The 22,169-nt window shown below is 38.3% G+C and overlaps 4 protein-coding genes across 10 annotated transcripts in view; 2 read left to right on the plus strand and 2 right to left on the minus strand.

Moving 5' to 3' along the window:
- The window catches only part of Sulf1 (Extracellular sulfatase Sulf1), a 40,557-nt gene extending 21,569 nt beyond the window's left edge, over nucleotides 1-18,988 (minus strand). The window contains exons 1-3 of one of the 6 annotated variants that reach the window (XM_018099497.3): nucleotides 18,848-18,988; nucleotides 18,199-18,277; nucleotides 7,672-7,719 (exon numbers count right to left, since the gene is read on the minus strand). The gene's annotated coding sequence lies outside the window, so the exon portion shown is untranslated. Of the gene's footprint in view, nucleotides 1-7,667; nucleotides 7,720-18,198; nucleotides 18,278-18,467; nucleotides 18,614-18,782 lie in introns of those variants that run through there. The other 5 variants (XM_089259322.1, XM_089259320.1, XM_089259323.1 and 2 more) reach the window with 5 other exon arrangements.
- Nucleotides 355-2,695, plus strand: LOC108650600 (uncharacterized). Its single transcript, XM_018099790.3, has 3 exons — nucleotides 355-617; nucleotides 1,052-1,224; nucleotides 1,284-2,695. Exons 1-3 carry the CDS (start codon nucleotides 446-448, stop codon nucleotides 2,415-2,417), a joined length of 1,479 nt encoding a protein of 492 aa, XP_017955279.1. The 5' UTR covers nucleotides 355-445; the 3' UTR covers nucleotides 2,418-2,695.
- Nucleotides 3,169-5,889, plus strand: LOC108650611 (hexose transporter 1). Of its 2 annotated transcripts, XM_089265543.1 has the most exons (4): nucleotides 3,169-3,246; nucleotides 3,286-3,425; nucleotides 4,391-4,563; nucleotides 4,637-5,889. In XM_089265543.1, the coding sequence occupies exons 1-4, from the start codon at nucleotides 3,236-3,238 to the stop codon at nucleotides 5,750-5,752; spliced, it is 1,440 nt and encodes a 479-aa protein (XP_089121669.1). In that variant the 5' UTR covers nucleotides 3,169-3,235; the 3' UTR covers nucleotides 5,753-5,889. The 2 variants fall into 2 exon arrangements, with proteins under 2 accessions (XP_089121669.1, XP_030241810.1); XM_030385950.2 differs by having other exon boundaries at nucleotides 3,222-3,425.
- A 1,485-nt stretch (nucleotides 18,989-20,473) lies between the features above and the next one.
- Nucleotides 20,474-22,070, minus strand: SF2 (splicing factor 2). The gene is made up of 4 exons (XM_018100217.3): nucleotides 21,787-22,070; nucleotides 21,341-21,710; nucleotides 21,175-21,272; nucleotides 20,474-21,061 (listed from the first exon to the last, which is right to left on the minus strand). The coding sequence occupies exons 1-4, from the start codon at nucleotides 21,948-21,950 to the stop codon at nucleotides 20,953-20,955; spliced, it is 741 nt and encodes a 246-aa protein (XP_017955706.1). The 5' UTR covers nucleotides 21,951-22,070; the 3' UTR covers nucleotides 20,474-20,952.
- Nucleotides 22,071-22,169: the final 99 nt, after the last annotated feature.

Below are 22,169 nucleotides of genomic sequence, written 5' to 3' on the forward strand. Positions count from 1 at the left end.
CATGATCTGATACATATCATGTAGCTAATCAATCTTGGCTAGCATATCATTCGCGAATGACAGCAAAATATTTGCTGATTCATCAAAAGGTGTCCCCCAGCAGAGAACCCGAGCTCGAAGAGTTTTCAGTGAGTCACAATGAAATTATTCGCTCTTCTACATACTTAATCAGCACTATGAACATTGTCTCTGGGGACTACGCATAGGCAGGCACAAGCTGAAGTGAATCACGATCGTATCTAGCTGCCGTAGGTACCACAGTTAACTCGTCCGCAGAGCACAAAAATTTTGTCTATCTATAAAACGGTAATAATATCTATATCTGACATTTTTAGGCAGATAACGAATTCTTTATTTAACGATAAATAAACGCATAAATTATCGCCTTCAAATTAGTTTTGCACAAGCGTTTAGCGGGTTGAGTTGAGAGTCCACGCGAGTCCCAATGGCGACCACCTACGTAATCAGCGGTCCAGCACCAGGTGTGCAGCCAGCCTTTGTAGCAACGAGCGCTCCACAACCGCAACTGACCTACATCGATGTAATCGAAGATCCTCGAACCCAACGCGGCTACAATCGCTGGACAAATGGACATAACGCCCACACGGCAACCTTTGGTAAGTCGCCCGACATGGAAACGCCCAACCAAAAAATTTAAATATGTGACTAAATTCCTGATAAGAAGTTTTGGAATGCCTCTCTATGGCTCTCTTTCCTTCAGTTTGCAATTTATGATTTTTCAATTTCGAAATGAAATTCGTTTCTTTAACATTTTAATACATTCCAAAACGAAACAAAAATTATTTCAGTAATTTAAATATGAATAGAAATAACAGTTGTATTCAATTTACGCACCTTGTCTATCAGGTGACTCTTTATGCATTATGTAATACGTTTAGTGAAATACTAATTAACAGTTAATTATATATATTCAAATACTATTGACGGGAATTGGATTTACTCTAGACAGTTCAGCTATTCCATTTGTTTTGCCTTCGTTTAAGTGAATTACAAATAAATTAATGATAATTATACAATTTGGTTCCCTTAGGATTCCTGCTCTTTACCTATGGCGGAATGGATATGGCCCAGGGTCTTCAATGGAATCTGGGAACGGGTATTGCAAACACAGCTGAGATTCAATTCAGTTGGTTCATTGGCGTCATCATTGGAGCCTTTGTAGCAGGACTTGTAATAACCCATGTGCCAAAGAAATACTTCTATGTGAGTCAGGGAATTTATGCGAATCTAATCGAACTACTAATAACTGCGCGCTTCTCTAGCTCCTGGGCGGGGTCATGATGTTCATTGATGGCGTTATCTTTGTGAGTGCACCATTCAAGTACGACCCAATAAGAGCCGCTCGCTATGTGGGCGGAGTGGGCATGGGACTGATCACGGTTGCCTTCATCATACACAACTCGGAGGTAACTCTGGGCAATACACGTGGCAAGTGGTGTGGCATGGAGCAGTTCGGCTTGTCCCTGGGCATACTCATCCAGGTGCTGATGGACTCGCAATGGGACTACGACTCGAGTATTAACATCAATACGGCGCATGGCATCATGGGCATTATCTTCACCGTCTTGGCCACCGGCACCGTGGCCATGTCCGTTGAGTCTCCCATCTTCTACCTGCGCAGCAACAACGAGGATGAGGCGCGCAACTGTCAAACTCGGCTGCTGGGCACCATGGTGCCAACGGATATATATGAGGCCATCTTTGCCGAGGCAAAGGGCTACGTCATGGAGAGCAACAGTCGCAGCTTCGGCGAAGAGCTCGCGGCATCCGGAATGCCCTTCATCAAAATGCTCTTCAGCCGCTGCCTTGTGGCGTTCTCCTTCTCCTATCCGCTCAGCGCTGCCATGCTGAACAGCACGGTGGTCTGGAAGGATACCATGCACAGCTGGCCATTGATTTTGTGGACCATTCTGCGCCTCATTGGCATCCTCATCGCAATCGCCATGGTGGACAAGCTCGGCCGCAAGTTCATTTCGCTGGTGGGACTCCTGTGCATGGCGGCCCTCATGCTCGCTCTGGCTGGCATCTTTACGCACGATCCGAACTTCTCAAGCCCCTATTATATGGCAGAAGTGTCTCGCGTCTCCCTGGCCTTCCAGATCTTTGCTGGCATCTTCGTGATCAGCACGCCGACTTACCTGGGCGAGGCTTTCCCCATGAAGGTGAAGCCCTATCTCATTGGTTTCGTCGTGTGCCTTGAGCAGCTGATTCACATCATTGTGATCGTCACATTCGGCAAGACCTCTGACTGCTTCTTCCAGTACTTTGTTGGCGTGGGCATTATATTGGCCGTCAGCCTGATCATCTTCGCCGTCTTGATGCCCGAAACTCGAGACCTCTCCCTCCGACAGGCTAACGAGCGCTTCTGTCGTTACTATGACGTGATGTCCTATTGAGAAGCAACTTACAGTGGGGCCAAACATGTTTCACACAGTCAAATTGGAATTCTGCTTGTATCCAACTGGGCCTTGGTTCAAATTTCATTGAAGCAATGATCAAGTTCCTGGATAAGCTGAATCTTTCTAATATTTATTCATTGACTATGGATTAGCCGCAATATTATTAAAGGCACATATTAATAAAAATAAAATTGATACCTGCATCACATATAATAATAATATTCATATTATTATAATATTATGAACTATAATGTACAAAATAAAAATTAATAAAAATATTAAATATGATTGGGTGGCTCAACCGCTATATTCAAATATTCTTCTAACTAAAATACATGTTGAGTATTTCTTACAAATGAAATAGTTTTTAGCTAAAAATGATCCTTCCTTAGCTGTTTATAATATGCGCAATTCTTTCAACATATTTACTCCATTTCTTTAAATATTTTTTTCACAGATTTGCAATTATATATATTTTTATCTATGTATAAATACATATATCTTTATCTATGTATAAATACATACATATCAATAAAGCCAACAGTAATTAAGTGCGTATTTTTTCCAGATATAGAGCGGGCCCAGTTCCATAATGAATCAAAATCAGAAGTGGGATGGTCAAGGGGCTGGTAAAAAAAAAAATATATATATATATACCGATTACAATTTGTATACATTATCTATAATTAGATAATGATAAGGGAGTTTTCTTTTTCACATAAATATGAACAAATTGACGCTGTGAAGTCAGTTACGAAGTAGCCTTTACGTCGAACGAATCTTAACACACGCGTGACCAATAAGTGACCAAAAAAATGACTATCGCCTATGTTACCACAAACGAAGCACAGCCAGCACAAGTTACCTATGTTACCACACAGCAATCGAAGCCAGCGCAGGTAACCTATGTAACTGCAGGTCCTCCTCCACTACCACCACAAACCACCTATGTTCAGGTGCGGACTCGACGACCCACCAAGCAGAATGCTCACACAGCGGCATCAGGTGGGAAGAAATATATACTATAGACATATACTCTTTCTAAATACTAATTATATATGGTATAAATAATATATTATATATTTTGAATATATATTAATATTCAAACTGAGGAACACAAAATTTAGAAATTAGGCACATTTGTACGTATATAGCCAAAAAAATAGAAAGTCTTCTTTGTGTATTCAAGAACTGATATTGCGTTATCATATCTAAATAATTAAGCAACGTAGCTTATACTAATTGACATTTCATATCATATATATGTAACAGTATTGTATGATATAGATGTATTATACATAAAGAATAATAATATATAGTTTAACAAATTCAAATTATTGCTAATATTATGATTCATTATTATTCGTTACTATAGTCATCAAAAGAAACATAATCTTAAAAAAAAAACTTCTAGAATATTTTGGTTATGAAAAAAGTCCCCGCCATTTGTTAAAAAATCAATTATTTGATATAATAACATAAAAGTACGCGAGTGACTCAATAAATATAAATAATAGATTTATTAGAAAATCCGATTTGTAATTATTCTCTAGAGAAATATGACATAAGGACAAATTACTTTACTTGACCTTATGACTATTTTTATTTGACATTTACTGCATATGATTTATGTGTAATTCCATGTGATTTACTTTTAATTACTTTTTGTCTTAATAGAGAAGACCCAGTCGTATAAATAATCCGTTGAAACTGAAGAATTATTTATCATATCGACAATAACTATTCAAACAAGTATATAAAAAAAAATTAAGGAGTAGATATATGTATATTTAATGATAAATTGAAGATTTCATTAATACATGAGATGTCTAAAAAGTTTTTGGAAAAAATCTCTCAGCTTCAAATGTAAAGAGATAGTATAAATAGATCTAATAGTATGCGATTTGTATGTTCCTATTCATTCCACTTTATTTCAAGCAAAATTTAGATCAAACATATCTTTACTCTAGGCATTTTGCTGTTTGCTTATGGCGGAATGGATATGGCTCAGGGCCTTGGCTGGAATATATCGACGGATTTGCCTACAACTTCAGAGATGCAGTACAGCTGGTTCATTGGCGTCATCATCGGCGCCTTTGTGTCGGGTTTGACCATTAACCACATTCCCAAATCGGTTTTCTATGTGAGCAGGTTGAAAATGAGTGATAAATTAAACCAGTAATAATCCAGTTCTATTCTATTCTATTTTGATTTAGACATTAGGAGGACTGATGCTGTTGATTGATGGAATTATATTCGTGAGCACATCCGAGTACACTTCATTATTAGCAGCACGCTATGTGGGCGGAATAGGCATCGGGCTCATAACGGTTGCCTTCATCATACACAATTCGGAAATCACGATGAAAAACAGCCGTGGATTTTGGTGTGGCGTAGAGCAGTACGGCTTGGCGCTGGGCATTGCCATCCAGGTGATCCTAGACACTAGTTTAGATGACGGCATCAACAGTGCGCATGGCATTTTTGGCATTGTCTTCTCCTTGGTCGCCACAGCATTTGTGGCCGTATCCGTCGAATCGCCCATTTTCTATCTACGCAAAAACAATGAGGAACAGGCGCTAACACAGCTGAAGATACTCTACGCCCACAGTGGGAATGCTGAGATCTATAACGCAGCCCTGGACGAAGCCAAGCAGTATGTGTCTACAGCTACCAGCCAGAGCTCCGGCGCCCTATTGGCGGCCTCTGTGATGCCTTTTATCAAAATGCTCTTCAGCCGCTGCCTCGTGCCGCTTACAATCTCATTGCCCTTGAGCTACTCCATGATTACGAGCACTGTTGTTGCGGATTTAGCCTTCAACTGGCCCATCATCGTGTGGGGCTTGCTGCGCTGGTTTGGCACCTTCTTTTCCATGCCTCTACTGGACAGGGTGGGACGGAAGTTCGTTTCGCTGCTGGGTCTACTGTGCATGGCCGGCCTGATGCTGGGAATGGCAGGCATCTATTCCGATGCGACGAGGCTAATAAGCACTTATTACATGAGCCAGGTCTGTCATCTGTCCATGGCCTTCCAGTTCTTTGCTGGGCTCTACATACCCTGCACCTCCACCTACTTGGGTGAGGCGTTCCCCCTGAAGGTGAAGTCTTTCTTCATCGCTCTGATCGTCTGCCTCGAGCAAGTGATTCACATCATTGTTATTGAGACATGTGCAATGAAGTTAAATCTCTTCTACCAATACTTCCTGGCTGTGGGCATTATCCTGGTGGTGGGCCTAATCATCTTTGCCGTGCTGATGCCAGAGACGCGCGGCCTATCGCTCCGTCAGGCCACCGGACGATTCAATCGAGTTCACGATGTCATGGCTCACTAAGCTGAGAATCAGCCCAAAGCCTTATTGGATTTAAGCTCGTATTCTCGTTCTTAGCTTGTCTTATCTAGCGAGCACTCACTCATAGAAAAAGTATAATTGTTGTAGACAATAAAGTTACAGAAAACTTTTCTAACGCATTTTATATTCCCAACCTTTCAAATACACGCACAATTCTATTGCTATATTAGCTTTGGATAGATTCCATTAGTGCATAAATCATAGTTTATTGTTGTCCAGTTTTCAGTTTTAATTGGACTGTGAACGAGTATTAGGCCGTTGGTTACACCCCACTGCAACACAACATAGTTGGTCTCCTCTCCCATTTGCCAGCAGCTGTTTCACTTTTTCGACTTTTATTACAATTTATGCCTTCTCGAATGCTTGATGCTGTTAATTTTCACACAACGCAGCCCATGAAGACTATTTTTATAAGCTTGCGGTCGTTGCGGTTTTTTTTCTCTCTCTCTCTCTCTCTCTCTTTCATTATTTTTTTATATTATAAACTAATTTATATCTCCGCTGGCTGTGCGAGCGGGATAAACTTCCTCGGTCTTGTGCATGGCGTGGCATAATTCCCTACTCGTAGAGCTTTATAGTTTGGTTAGCATGATGCTAGGCTCTACTAATTTTGACACATTAATGTCGTTTTATTTGTGAAGATTAAAAGTTGAAAAGTCTTTTCAGATTATGCTGCCAACATTGAATGTGTGTTTATTACAAGTTGTGGATCATTGAATTTAGTTTGTTAGCCACAGCTGCTGTCTTAGAATAAGTAAAGCTGAGGCTAGGAAATGCCATACGTACTACATATTAATATTTCATTATTATTATTATATCCAGGACATTCCAACAAAAATAGGCAGAAGAAAATATCGTTTTACATGTATAACATTTTTGCAAAGGATCAGACCCCTTATGTAATTCTTATTAAATTCCTACATATTACAACTTATAATAACTATTTGAATATTTAATTAAAATTATTTCAATGCCTGCACAAAACTTGTATAAAATATATATAATATTATTAAATTAAAATGCTCTTGCCCAAAGTCTAGCACGAAAATCATTCTTTGATGGATTAAAATTCTCTCTTGAGCAGCAATTGACGAGTTCCAGAAAAGCAGAATCTCAAGAGCTTTCTGATTGCCTTTACTAGACAATGGGACTTGCGAGACGATTGCCTCATGAATCACAATTGAAATTATTGTGAATGGTTATAGGACAGCCACACATTACAGTGCGCAGAAATGCGCATAAACATTGCATTAAAATATCTACAAGATACGAACCCAATGAAGGAATGGCAATAAAGGACCATTGCAACAGCAGCAGTCACTAGGCAGCCCAGCCATAGCTGGGAAAACTATTCAATGCCCCTTAATGGCTAACACACACACACACACACACACACATACATACATACTCGCATTCGTAAATGGATTGAATGCTGGCCAAGATGGGGAAATATGTGTTAGCCAATTGAATTAAATCGAATCGACAAGCTACAAAATGCGTGCAAAAATGTTGTTAGGCCGATGTTTTTCAGCTTTCACAGCATTTGCCAGACGAGGCGCCAAATGAATTAAATGCATGTTCGTGATTTTTACATCAATTGAAGGCATCTCCAATGCACATCACAGCGAGGTGACAGTTCAAGTTAGTTCCTTTAACTCTCCCCTCAGCGCATAGAGTTCACCCAAATGGAAATAATCGAATAGCCAACGAAACTGCATTTAATTGTCCGGAATGGAATAGAAGTTTCGTTAACCTCTGTGATTGTCCCAGACTTTTTTTTAGGATTCGCCGCGGCATTTACGGATTTCATGTAGTTAATTTATTCAGTCATAAAAGTCACAGACTCATAAAAAAGAATCACCTGTCTGCCAATAACGGGACTTATGCTAACTGTTACTTACTTGAATTAGAGTTTTCCTTCTTTAAGTTCCTCAACTATGTAGCAAAATCTGCAAATAATTAAAGTAAAAGCTTGGTTGAGTTATTAGGCTTAAGTTTTTAAGTTTACACAAAGACAAAATAAAGCTCAAGTCTCTTGACTTATTCTTGAAATAAATATAGTTATAAGAAACTCTAGATATTTTTAGATATATGCAGCTTATAAGATTTATAATAAAATAGAATCAAAGCAAAAGTAGTTAAGTTATATCAAATCAGTTCGTTAAGCATACGTTCTGGCCGCTAAGAATCTAAATAATATATTTTTGAGCTCAGATAATTAAAGAGAAGCGGCTCGCTGTATTTACAGTTGATAGCGGACAGCGGACAGTCGACTTTCGACAGGTAACGCAACTGCATATTGTATTTGACAGGTGTTGGCAAGCAAGAGTTGTGCCTGCTGTGAAACTTGAGGCGAGTTTCAAGCGAACAGAGAGAGTTCTATCAATATAACAATTAGCAATATCCTGTGCCCTGTTCAGGCTGTCAGTGAGGGCGACAAAACTTTTGAACTTTGGCTTATTTCGAATCGTCAATTTTGCACTTTTGCACCTGCCGCAAACGAAATGCTGAAAAATGAGCAATGTAAGTCTTGAATGATTGATAGTTGTACCGAATGGCTGAGCGAGCGACTAAGTGAATGAGTGAGTGAATGAGCGAGTGAGTGACGAAGTCTGTGAAATGTTGACGTTGAGTCCGTGACCCGACACAGGCGCTTTTCACTCCCAGCTCCACCAACGTCTCCATCTACATATCCATCTCCATTTCCATCTGTCAGCTGTCAGTTTCGCACGTTGGCAGGCTCTGAACTTGGTATTTTAATTGAGTTTCGAGCTCTAGCTGTGACTGAGAGCCAAGATTTATGCGATACTTTCGCGCCACCTGCTAGGCATTGAATGAAGCAATAAAACTCTAAACAGCCAAAGGTATGTATCTAAACTTGGACGAATAGAGGAAGTAAGATCTGTTTCAAAATGAAGCTAACTGACAGACAGGCTATCAATTATAATTATAAAAACCTTAATTTCCATATATTGATTGGAGCTTATCTAAATCTAAAATAATAATAATTTTAAAGATATTAAAACTTGTGCACAGAATATATTTTATGTCGTAATCTTAAATGCAATCAATGTCCATATCAAGTGATCCAGCTGTGCCGTATTTTACCATACAATATATTGATATCCATCTTGTTAAAAAGAAAGTGTATTTCTGTTGCGGCTTCATTTTTGCAACAATTCTTCCTAGTTAAGCTGCTAGCTCGTTTAACTTTTATTGAACAAACAGCGGCAGCAGTGGTAGCAGTGTTGAATTGTTTTTTTTATGGTTTAGGTGCAACGCTGCGTATGCGCAATGTCTACCCTTGCCCGACCCGACTCGCCTTTAACCTAGTTTGCTTTTGCGGCTGTTTAGAGTCTGTAAGCATTAACACCTTTATTACAGTTGCATTTAGCTTTGCCTCGAGCTGCGCTCATTGCATATGCAAATTGGAAAAGTCAAGCGGGGAAATTGTTCGATACGTATGCAGATGGTAAAGTGGGTGAATGCCGAGTCAGTTAGTGTCCTTCGATAAAATCAATCGAATCAAAACCTATAGTAAAAAGTGAAACAAATGTCTAGTTGAATCGCTGATAAGATGAGCGCATTGCGTATACGCAGCGTTTGCCTATGCTAACAAACAAATAAACGACTGTAAATAAGTTTAAGTGAGCTATAGAAAAGTGAGTGGCTCGCTCGTCGCGCTGTTTGTTTCTCGCTGGCTCGACAAACACACAGACAGGCATGTAAACAAACATTTGAAGTGCACACAGAGAGCGAACACGAGGTAAAAAAAACAAAAAAAAAAACACATATATATATAAACTGCTTTGATTGCAGGTAAATACTCAGACTGAAGCCAGCATTGAGAGTGCTTGCTGCAGCCTCTCATTATTGATAGCTGTTCATTTATCATGCCGCCAGCTTTATCTATATAGTCTACCCGCTCTCACTTCCTACAGCCGATAAGAGCCTCCAAAGTCAACGATCTCTGACTCTGTGCCACATCGAACCCACAAAAACTAGCCCCTATATCAGCTGATGCAGATATCAACACGATATTGCTGAATGGCTCACTGTTTTATTAATAGAAGGCGATGACTACGGAACAGGTAATTGCATGATTTCATACTGTCAAATAAACAATGCAAACAAATAAACAAACGGAATGGCAAAAATGCTATAGTTAACGCTTCACTGACCCAGCGGATGAGGGGCACGGCTGGGACGATAGCTAGAGTGCAGGCTTGGGAATCAAATGGCTAAAGTTACGCCCCACTGGGGCGTGACACTCTATATACGATGGGTGTGAGAAAGTTGAAAGCTATTTAGAGCTAACCATTTGGAATGCAGTTAACAGTTAATCCAATATATGTGGAAGTCCTCTTAATGCATGTTTTGTAGTGATGGAAAAAAATCATTGAATGACATCTTCTACTTATGTATGAACTTTTTAATAAAAATAAATGAATAAAAATTTTTCAAATAATAAAAAATGAATCGTAGAATACATATTGATTATATCTTCTTATTATATCTATGTAATATGTCGTCTAATTACATATGCATTTTTGAATTTAAGTTGTTCCGTATATTATCGAGAAACTCTACTCTAGATATAAAATCGAACAAATTCTTTAAAATGACAGATAAATGAGAGTGAATGTTTTTTTTTTTTTTAAGAAAGAGATAGGGGGGAGAGTTATTTTAAATGTTTTGTAATCATTTTCGTTTTTCATTACAAATCAAAATTGTCTTACTAGTCTCTATAGCCTTTGAGTATATACTTGATAATTTAGACGAAACATTTCGGCAAGGGAAATAACAGCTTTTAATAATTCTATGAATTGGAAAACAAAAAATACAGCGAAAAATTACACAATATAATAATATAAGCTCAAACTTTTAAATGCTCTTCACTTTTCTAGCTAGACTACAATTAGTTAGATAAGCTGGTCTGCTAATTCTAATCAAGACAGTTGCATAATCCAGTATACTAAAGCATATAATATAATATAATAATAATAAAAGTAATGTGAATATATATTCAGCCAAGTAAGACATCCTAGACTTGCCTTAGGATTATTGCAAACACATTTATAATGTAATGTATAATAGTTTATACATTACATACATATGTTCAGCATGTCTCTCCTCTTCTTATGATTATATAGAGTATGAGACCTTTTGCTTTAATGCCAGCATCTGCGCATAAATAACAATCAGAGCCAATTCCAGCAATTGTGTCAATTTGCAATTACGATTCGCAACTGGTTATTAATTGATTTCTGGGTTTGGCGCGCAGTAAAGCACAATGTTAAATTAATTATTCAATATTTGTAAACGAAAGGAAAAGCAGTGAAATTACTTACAGCACAGAGGCCAAAGTAATTGTCATTTCTGTAAGCAGCGGTTGCTGGCCTTTTGTTAACAACAGCCTGCCATTTGTTGCTAATGACAGGTCCGTCCAACTCCCACACATGCAACGACATATAGAGGCTATAGATGTGTATGCGTGCGTGTTTGGAAGTAACATGACATGAGTAAATGTTTTACCTTTTCTGCTTTTGACTTTGACAAAATGCCGGCACACTTATTATTTAACTTGCACAAAGACCAAATAGTTTCTGCGTCTGCACGGCGAATGACATATTCGATTCGATTTGTAACCGACTTGACAAAAAACTGAATGAAGAAAAAATGCTGTTATACACATACATATATATATGTATATAAGAAGAAAGAGCAGCACAAAGTAAATATTTCAGCTCACAGCATAATGGCATCATTTATAAGGCATAAGAGAATCAATCATAGGAGAATAAAATTATCCTAATAGCCGTTGTTTATATAAAAGAGGCTTTGTTGTTATTGTTGCTGCATATGATTTATTGTAATACAATCAAATTTAATGGTTATTGGAAATAGATAATATTAATGGCCTGCTGAGCAGCATAATCAAGATTAGTGACATTTTAATTATTGCATATAAATAAGTTAAGCAGCTTATACAAGTCCACAAATATTATTTATTATTAATGTAAGTTTCCTCAACAATTGAAACACTGACTCATTGCAGGAAAAATAAATACAAAACATCCATAAAAGTCTATTGGCTAGCAATTAACAATGAACAATTCATGTGCCTATAAAAAATATATACAAATTTTTGCAACTATGATTTCAACTGCAGAGCAAATGCTTTCGTTCCGTATATTTATGGAAAATTATTTACCTTAATTTTCTGTGATTTGGGCAAAACAAATGAGAAATGTGCACATTCAGCACGAAATGCATGTGTTGAAAAGCAGCGACGCCAACTATCAGAATATATACATACATATATCTATATACATATATGTATGTATGTATGCACTATGTGTTGATGTTGCTAAATGAACTGGAGATTGCGGGCGCCGTGATTAATGACTCCAAATATATTGCGCTACGTTGAACTGAGGCCGAGGCAAAGCGTGCCGGATGAAAGGTTCATTGAAGAAGCTTACCTCGCCAAATGTTAATTGAAAATATTTCTGGGAATTGTATGAACCGACTTTTGACAGCAGCACTTTGTCAGTGCAAAATTATGGCTCTATGGCTCAAGTAGTTTATTTCGTTCATTCTTTTTTCAATAATTTCAGTTTGCAATTTGCAGCGCCTAAAACGAAATTATTCAAAATTACTCGAAGATTTTCGAGAGAAATTTATGTTTTGAATAACGGAAACATAAATTATTTTAAATAGTAGACTTGGGAGCATTATACTTTAAAATATAGATTAAAAATGTGAGCTAAACATTATTGAAAAAATGTTTAAGTCCTAAAATATATTTAACGAGTGTTAATTAATAATTAAACACATGTATTTTTTTATTGAAGTCAATTTAAAATCGAAATATATTTTATATTTTATGTACATAATCATTTCTCAACAATCTCAAAAACGCTGTTTGTTAAATATTTATACAAAAGCTGAAATCTGGTTTTTGGAAACTGGAACTCAAATCAAGTTAAGCAATAATAGTTTAATATAGCGCTTAATTGAGATGCACTACGTAAATATTTACAAAAATTGAAGTGAATATTAAATAAGAAAATATAAAAATATAAATACTAGAAAATAATCCTGGATAACTCTTTGTCAGACGCGGGCCTTCAGTCCGCTTGCCGTGGGCAATCTTTCTGAATAGTAGATATAACAGTTTGTACATTGTACGTAATTTGTTGTTGTTCTCTAGCCGCATTCGCTTTTCATTGCCTTTTTAATCCTGGCCCTGCCCGACACCGCCTGGCCAGCCCAGACTGGGTCTGGCTGGCTCTGGTTTGCTCTCATTTTGCTTTTTTCACGCTTATTATGTGTTTTGTGTGCGTTTTTTTTATACCCTGAACCCATTGAAAATGGGAAATCAGGGTATAATGGTTTTGTTAAAATGTATGTAACAGGCAGAAGGAGGCGTGGCAGACCCCACAAAGTATATATATTCTTGATCAGGGCGACGAGCTGAGTCGATTTAGCCCTGTCCGTCTGTCTGTCCGTCCGTCCGTCCGTCCGTCCGTCCGTCCGTCCGTCCGTCCGTCCGTCCGTCCGTCCGTATGTTTGAACGCGTCGATTTCAGAAGATATAAGAGCTAGAGACTTCAACTTTTTTTTAAAATGTCCGTAAAAACAGCGCGCATATCGAGTTTTTCACTAAAAAACGATAACTCATTCCGATAGTTTTTTATCGATAAAAAACCTTATCGAAGATCACTTAAATAATTATATCTCTTACATCTTTCAAGCTAGAGTCTCCAAATTTAAAATGTATATTAATATGTATTTTAGACAATTTCGGTTTTTGTTAAAATTTACCCCCCACCCCTAAATCCACCCCCTCACCCTCATCTTTGTAAAAGTCGTATATCAAATACTAGAGACTTGTGCTTCGGTATGCACATACATTTAAACATCATGATTACGTTCTGTAAGTTTCATTACGATCGTACGTCTAGAAATTAAATTATTCAACAAATAAGTTCTCATAATATTGCCAACACTGCAGCGCAACCCAAGAGCAATAGGTTATAAATTTATAACTCCTACATTTTTAGAGCTATAGTCTCCAAATTTTAAAAGTATATTCCAATGCATTTTATACAATTTCGGTTTTTGTTATATTTTGGATACCGGCTCCAAATTCACCAGAATCCCCAGTGAAGGTCAGATTCTAGTATAGCTAATTGTGAATGATTTGATTTGATGTTTTCTTTTAAATGCCAAATATTCAATAGAATATGTAGATCATATGCTGAAACTTTCATTAAATTCGGTTTAGTCAATCGACGTTAAAAAATAACAAAATGTTTGGCCAATTAACAAACGCACGTGCTGCAGCAACAGCAGTTTTCCAATACGTGTGCACACATACATTCAAACATCTTCTAGCACATTCTTTGAATCACATCAGCAGTTAGTTTCGTTTAGTTCTGCTAGATGGCGTTGCATCAGTGAATCTATTTCAGCTTTGACATTGCAAATGAGAACAGAGGAGTGGCGTCATGGTAGAGGGCGCGGCGCTCGATCGCGAGGTCCCCGGTTCAAATCCTGCTGGGCGTATTGTAGTTTTCTTTTAATTGCTTCAAAACTTTTATATATTTGTGATTAAATTTCTCTTATATTTTTTCAAAAATCGAAATTGAAATTTTAACATTTTTATTAGTTTGGTTGTTCTTGCACATTCTTAAAGTCACATCAGCAGTTAGTTTGACTTAGATTTGGTAGATGGCGCTGTAGCAGTGAATCTATTTCAGTTTTGACATTGAAAATTAAAACAGAAGGGTGGCGTCAAGGTAGAAAGCGCGGCGCTTGATCACAAGGTCTCGGGCTCAAACCCGGAGCGTGTCGGAATTATCTCTTTTAATTGTTTCAAAATTTTTATTTATTTAATTAAATGAGTTTTCTATTTAATTTATATTTTTAAATACATCGAAATTGAAATTTGAACCATACTAAATGTGCTTTTCTATTATTTTGGTTCAGGGTAGTATCTAGTCGAGCACTCTCGACTAGAGTTTTCTTACTTGTTACCTTTTCTTTTTCTACTTTTGTTTTTTTTTTTGTTTTTGTTTAATGTTGTCAGACAGGATTTTCCACTTTGGTGCAGTTGGCGTCGCCACTGCTGCTGCTGTTGCTGCTGCGGCTGTTGCATTGGCGCGTTTTCGCTCAGCCCAGCTCATCATGCAGCTGGAGGCCGCATCCGAATCCGTTGTTGCAGACAGTGCATCTCAGCCATCCCAGTGTGAGCCTTTGTTGGCTTGCTGTGCCTGTGCAATTCGCAGCAGCTGGCGTGGTCATTCGGGCTAATGCCGCTTTTATTCATATTTCTAAGCGCATTATGTGGGCTCTTTTGCTCAAAATATTAGCAAAATTATGTTAATACCCCCGAGGCGGACGTTGTTGAAGTAATCAGCTACCCTTCCTCGGATGTCAGGCCCATTACGATGCGTTTCATTGCCGGCACGAGCTGAATTATTTTAATAGCCACTGCAATTACGCACATTTGCGTATATAATTATATGCATATACCTGGCTACCTATCTACCCCGCCGAGCCACAGATCGCCAGGCCTAATCCTCTTTATTGGACTAGCCTTACGGCTAGGCAAGCACAGAACTGGTCGGGCCACAGCAATTGCATGCTAAGTACCTAAAGGCCCTACAATTTGTTGTCGATAGCGTTTTCAGCGCCTCGTAAACAAAATACAATAATCATTAACAGCCCTATTAATATTGCCTGATTGTATTAACAGCATTTCTTGTAGGCCCATAAAAGTCATCAATGGGCCATAATATGAATTTTTAACACTGTTTTTCATTAATGCTTGATTTAACTATTCGATATCAAGGAATACTTTGCCTTAAGTTATATCTGAGCAATGTCATACTAAAAATAGTTTTACCACGAGATCTGTATGATATCAGAGATCATAGGATCAGTAAAGTATTTAAAATAAATTAAGTAAACAACTATAAAATAGCTATTAAAAACCAGTTCATCAGCTAAATTACAAAAGATAGGAACTTTTTATAGGCTATAAAAAAGGAAAAAACATGCAAAAATAAATTGATTAAATAAATAGAATAAGATAAAAAAAATTAGCGAGCGACTAAAGCACATTACAGGGTATGCTAAAAGACTTTAACCTTGTATTTTAAACATGTGCCGTGCAAGTGGCGCCGAAATACTCTCAAAATATATTTTAGGTGCCAATAATAAACTAAACTGACGCTCGAGCTGACCCCTGACAGCCTTATCAATTGACTAAACAAAAATAGAAAAAGGCAAGCTAGAGGAAGAGAAAAATACTAATATTTAAATTGAATTCAAACTAATTAGTGGCTGTCAAGTTCTGCATCTAAAGTATATTAATATGTGCGGACATACATATGTAAATTGACACTGGCTATTAAAATATACATAAAAAGCTGTTGCTGTTGCTGTTTGTGTTATTAAATATTTATGCACAATGTGCAACCGGTTAAAAACGCGTCAGAAACGCGAGCGGCGCAATTAAACGGCGCCTAAAACGCGTCCATCGTTGACATCGCTTGTGGCGCTTTTTACGACTATATTCAAATGATACCCCTATGAGCATTAGCTATTATTGCTAATGAGTCGAGCTTGTATTGGACTGGCTGCCAGAGCTGGGGGCTAGGCAACTGGAGCTGGAGCTGGTTAATAGGAAATGCAAATGAGCGCCAGTTGCAGACACACAATGGTCGTCGCTTGTCAAGCTTGTTATCCAATTAGCTATGTGTGTGAGTGTGTGTGTGGCACCCAGTTCTGAGGACAGTCTGATTGATTGCCCATCCCAAGCAGAGCTCTGTTGGCCATTCATCAAATAATGCTATTGCCAAAAGCCGAAAGTCAGTCAATGCAAGGCTGAGCGGATTCTCTGTTTTATGCTGGCTAGGCTACAAAACCAGTTCCATAGCTCTCAGACGAAACGAAAGCATCCGAAAATGGTGTGGAGAAAATTTTTGCAGTCAAAACAATTAGACAGCTCGGCGGTGTCCAAACAACTTGTTGCGGCTGACTACAGACAGTCGAATTGCCGGAAAAGCTGTTGGCAGGCTGTCGGGGCCGTGCCGGGTCGACTACAGCTGGGAGGGGCTGGGTCGGTTGCAGCGGGCTCTCCCTGACTTTTTCGTTATGGTTGGGTCACTTGCAGCGTGAAAAGTCAAAACTAAAAAATGTGTAATTAAATGCGTTGTTCTTTAACCCACGGGAAAAGCGACAAGCGCAACAAAAAGAATAGAGAAACTTCTAGCAAAGACTTGAACGAAGTTAAAATGCTCTTTATATTTTTTAAAATATTGACTAGATAGTCAATATCAATGACTAGATAGTCAATAGTCTGTTCAGCTAGTAGTTATTAAAATACATATATGAGTAGATTCTAAGGATTTCTTCTAAGGCTCTAAGCTTTTATAAAAATTAGATTACTAATATCAACATACTTATAATGCATATTTTTTTTTAAATAAGGTTTATATATTCAATATGTCTTATTATTAATATCAACATATTGTTTATCAGTAGTGTACGAGTGAAAACGATTGCTCTTTATTTATATTTTCTACTTTTAAGCATATCAGTTCTATTTTGCAAAGTCTCTTAACTTTATTTCCTTATATTGGGCTTGAGGAAACTTGTCCCATTTTATCGTTTTTGAATTTGATTCATTGTTTAAACTTCAACTACTTTCTATTTGCCAATCTCTTATTGTTGCCAATGATTTTAGATTACCGATCGAGCCTGCCGAAGTGTGCGGCAGAGTACAAACAAGAACAATTAACATAAATTGCGTACGCGATGCGGCTCATTGACTTTCGAAAAAGGGTTCCCATAGTTTGGTTTGGGTTCGCATTCGGGACAGCTGCCCGTCAATCATTCGCACAAATGAACTCTGACATTTCCGTAGAGGGGGCAAAGGCGGAGGCGGGACCAGAGGCAGAGGCATTGCCGCATTGGGTTAACAAAAAGAAAAGTTACGACGCACCTGCCGCAATGACAAACAGTTTGGCTTTGCTTTGGGCGCGATAAGCATCGTCATAACAACAAAAGATTAACACGCCGGAAAAGCACAGCGACCTGGTGGCCACACAGGTCATTTTAGGGACGCTGTCGGTCGATGCAACGAAAATTGCCACACACGCACGCAACGGAAGCTGCAAGAGGGCGGGCTGGGGAGAGCGAGAGGGAGAGTCTGTCAGCAACCGACACCAGGTAGGTAAGACGTGCCGGCGGTTTCTGTCGATACCTCTGATGCCGCAAGGATGCAAGCAGCCGCCAACTAACCACAAATCTTCAAGATCGAGTTACATACTACAACCGCACCAACCGACAACACGACAAAAGTGTCATTCCACGCAGAAGATCTAAGATAATCTTTAAATTTGATATACTCACCTTATAGCTGGCAGGTGTGTAGGTATTTGTTTATCCTCACTATTTGTAGCGAACTTCACTTTCCTTTTTATGTGTTAGCCTGAAATTTTAGTGGAAATAATAAACTCAATTAACCCGGCGAATGGAGTAATAAAAAGATCACGATCGTCTCTCTCCGGCACTGGCCATAAATCATTTAATCAATGGTTGTCCATAAAAAGCCGGCTATTGTGCGTGCTGAGGGGCAAGCGCGCGCGATGCCAGTGAAGGCCAAACAAATTCCAGAATACCCAAACGGTTGATGAATCCACCTCCAACTTGGAAGCCCACTCGACACTCATCCGTGTTGCCGGCTGCCCACACGTCGCGCGCGCCGCTCAGCTGCTTGGGCAAGCGCCAATGCACTTTACGTTATTAATAACAAGTTCACACACACCCACACACGCACGCACACATTTACAAACAAATATGTATAAATAAAGGTGCATATATATTTGCGTACTATTTGAAAAGCCCGCGGCAATTGTAAATGCATTTATTGTAATGCCACAACAAGCGCATTGACAACTGACAGAGTGAGCGCGGAACGCAGGTACTTTGCTAACCGTTTTGCAAACTAATCACTTATTATTACTCTTGGTTTTGGCTCAAAATCTGCTACCCCACATACTTTTCGTGTATTGTTGTAGTTTAATGGTTGCGACTCGCGTCAAGAAAACGAATGTTTTTGTACTGTGCGCGTTCCGACGAAGGCTGCCGCGCCACAACCTTCACGTTCGATGTTTTGCTTGCGACTGAGCTGCAGTTGTCGATGTATTTGATTTTTGCGCGGTTGATATCGATATGTTTCATTTCGATAAATATATTACGATACTATTTAGATTATGTTAACGATTGACTCTGTTAACTCTTTGTAATTTTCATTTCTATTTTTGAATGCTTCTATGAAAGATTAAAAGGCTTCTCCCAGATTAAAAACACAGTATGCATTGTCTCCCAGTTGGTTTATTTAATTTCAAAAATATTCCATTTACTTATTCAATTTAAAGTTATGAAGAAGTAGAAAATATTTAAGTTTAGAATTTTAAGCATAGAGAACACATGATTTGCCAATTCATTTAAGTAGTTTTTCATTTGATTTTGGATGGTTCTCAGCGCTATCTTAAATGAAATACACACATGAATATTAAGAAACCTCATGCAAAAGATTAACGCTATAGCTTGGATTTCAGTTTCAGTTATAAGTTGGACAAAATCAAACAAATACACATAAGGCATATGGCAACAGTTCTCTGGCATTTTTGCATATTACATTTAGACATAGACGTACACCTTTATATACAGCACGTGCCTGAAGAAGTTGCCATAAGCAACACATCAATAAAGGCAAGTGTTAAATATCAAATTATTTGGTTTATGTAAAAAACGTAAACTGAAAATAAACTAAAAACAGTAGCTAAATCGATTAAATCGAACATACCAAGAGGAAAGATAGAGGAAGATCTTAAGGACCAGACACTATCCAGCGTTGGGCGAAAGACAACGTTGGATGATGCGGAAAATCCATTGATATGGTCGAAAAGGCCACGAAACGTGGTGCGAGTGAATGTTATCCAAAAGGTGGAAAAATGCGAATATAAATTCCTAATCCGATGCGAAACGAATGCTGAAGTGAAGTACGAAGGGACGCGTTTCCGAAATCTCCAATATCCTTGCATATCCTGTCCATGCGCATTAGTTTTTTTTACTTCCACATATTTAAAGATATCTCAAACACACCAAATTTTATCCAACTCGAAACACACACAAACCCAAAAGATGTAACGCTGTTTTTAACCAGGTTCCAAAGAGTAGAAAGCAAAGGATGTTACAATCGAAATCATCTTTTCCATGTTTATCGTGGGAAAACTGAATCCCACGTTGTCCTAGTGATTTTCTCTGTCTAGTGTGCTTCTCTCGCATAGGTAAAAGAAAATGCCTAAAGTCCGAATCCTTTTATGATATCTAATATCCAAATCCTTTTGTATCCTGATACCATTTTATAATTAACACGCTTTCCGAATAGCCTGCCTCCTCTAATTTAATCCAAAATCATCTTTATCCTTTCCACTTCACACTTCACTCCATCATTAACATCAAAATTATCCTTTCTCCTCATCCTTATCCTTCCTCATCATCCTCCTCCTTCTCCAATTATCCTCATTACACTCCAAACATAAACGCGCAAAAGGGGGAAGAGAAGAAAATAAAATGAAATATTAATAATTTGTTAATGTATACTACTCCATACAAATGCTTATGCTTGGATTTTGTTTACATATATTTATTCTCAGTAGTGTTGGGTTCTTAATATTTCTGTTGCTGTTCAGTTTAATACGATAAATTCTAATAAATTAGGTTTTTGTAAATTAAACCAATTTTAAAACAAGGAATGTGTAAAAAGACGAATTCCTTGAATTATAATTATTGCGAAAACTTAACTTGTCAAATGTGTATTTGTATGAATTTAATAATTTAAAAGAATCTTTTTGGATAAAGAGAAAAGCAAGTGTACATAGTGTTCCTAAATTTTGGATTCGCACTTGGATTGCTTGAGTCTTGATAAAAGGGTTTCTTTGTTTTTCGTGATATTGAAACTGTTTGATCGGCTCAACAGAATTTAACTAAACAGATAGATAGTTAGTGGGGTATGGGAGGTCTTGATAATTTTCTTGCTTTTCCTAAATTTTCCTGCTCGTAAGAAATATTAATATTAATGGATAATGATTGCAGAATTTAGTAATTAGAGCGTGAGCGAGACCTGGAATAGGATTGGCGACGCACCGGCGAATATGTTGGAGTACCACGACGACGAGGGCGCGATGAAAACGAGCGCGAACGTGATCTGAAAATTTAATATTTATTGGAGATTAATATTATTAATGTCTGTACCATTTTCCCAGTAATCAAAATATTTAGCTGCACTCAGCATTTTTTAAATATCAGCATTTAACTTACCTATCGCGATATTCACGGCTGCCGCCGCCACCACCACCACCGCCGCCACGGTCATTATCTCCACTATCCTCACGTACTCGTATATAGGCCACCTCTCCCTAAAAGTCATCCATAATTTAGTATAATATGCAATGCATTAATCACACAAAGCGATTGATTTATTTACCTCATGTGAACGAAAACGTGAATCATCCAACTTCTTAATGGCATATTTCATATCCTCGTGGCGTAAGAACTCCACGACGCCAGAGCCGTCTTTGTATGTATCGGCAAAGCAAACATCACCGGCCTCACGCATATGATCCTTCAGGTCCTGCCACGAGCCTGATCCAGGCAAACCAGTAACCATGACGCGGTACTGTGAGCGTTTAGCTGGGGGACCACGACCACCCATGCGACCGCCGCCATCACGACTGCGATCGTTGCGATTGTTGCCGCGATAGCTTCCCGGACCTCCGCCGCGAGGAAACTCAACTCGCAGCCTATAGCCGTCATAGTCATATCCATCACGAGCCTTAACGGCATCGTCAGCATCGCTGTTGGTCACCAAATTTAATAAGGAACTCCTGATTATTGCCGCTTCTTTTGCAGAAATTTGCTTTCATTACTTACCGCGCGTCTTCGAACTCGACAAATGCAAATGGCGGACCACGCCGATTCTTTAGATCGACAAATGTGACTTTGCCGAACTTGTGGAAAAGGTCCTGTATATCCTTGGTTCGAATATCTGGTGGCAAATTGCCAACATAAATGCGACACTCGTTGCGTGAGCCCATTTGGTAATTTGTAGAGTTTGGAAAATAAATTAAAGTACAATTTTTTTCACAGAACTTTTGCTGTCACGCAATTACACACACAAGGAAATTTCATATACACATTAAGCGATGGCGTTACAAGCTTGCATGTTTAAGTTATCGACAGAATGCTTTCTATCAGGTTGGCAGTACCAAAAAATGACAATTTTTGGTATTTTGTTTTAAGGTTAAATTTAATAC

The sequence above is a fragment of the Drosophila navojoa genome, chromosome 2 (assembly GCF_054131105.1).
Source record: "Drosophila navojoa isolate 15081-1374.11 chromosome 2, UAZ_NAV_1.0, whole genome shotgun sequence".
NCBI classification, from domain to species: Eukaryota; Metazoa; Arthropoda; class Insecta; order Diptera; family Drosophilidae; genus Drosophila; species Drosophila navojoa.

Bases quoted from the DNA above. Each gene is read 5' to 3' on its own strand.
- LOC108650600 (XM_018099790.3), top strand. From the start codon at position 446: ATGGCGACCACCTACGTAATCAGCGGTCCAGCACCAGGTGTGCAGCCA. The intron at 618-1,051 runs GTAAGTCGCCCG...TGGTTCCCTTAG, and splicing joins CGCCCACACGGCAACCTTTG to GATTCCTGCTCTTTACCTAT. The intron at 1,225-1,283 runs GTGAGTCAGGGA...GCGCTTCTCTAG, and splicing joins TGCCAAAGAAATACTTCTAT to CTCCTGGGCGGGGTCATGAT.
- LOC108650611 (XM_030385950.2), top strand. From the start codon at position 3,236: ATGACTATCGCCTATGTTACCACAAACGAAGCACAGCCAGCACAAGTT. The intron at 3,426-4,390 runs GTGGGAAGAAAT...TCTTTACTCTAG, and splicing joins TGCTCACACAGCGGCATCAG to GCATTTTGCTGTTTGCTTAT. The intron at 4,564-4,636 runs GTGAGCAGGTTG...ATTTTGATTTAG, and splicing joins TTCCCAAATCGGTTTTCTAT to ACATTAGGAGGACTGATGCT.
- SF2 (XM_018100217.3), bottom strand. From the start codon at position 21,950: ATGGGCTCACGCAACGAGTGTCGCATTTATGTTGGCAATTTGCCACCA. The intron at 21,273-21,340 runs GTAAATAAATCA...GATGACTTTTAG, and splicing joins CACGTTTTCGTTCACATGAG to GGAGAGGTGGCCTATATACG. The intron at 21,062-21,174 runs GTAAGTTAAATG...TTAAATTTTCAG, and splicing joins AGCCGTGAATATCGCGATAG to ATCACGTTCGCGCTCGTTTT.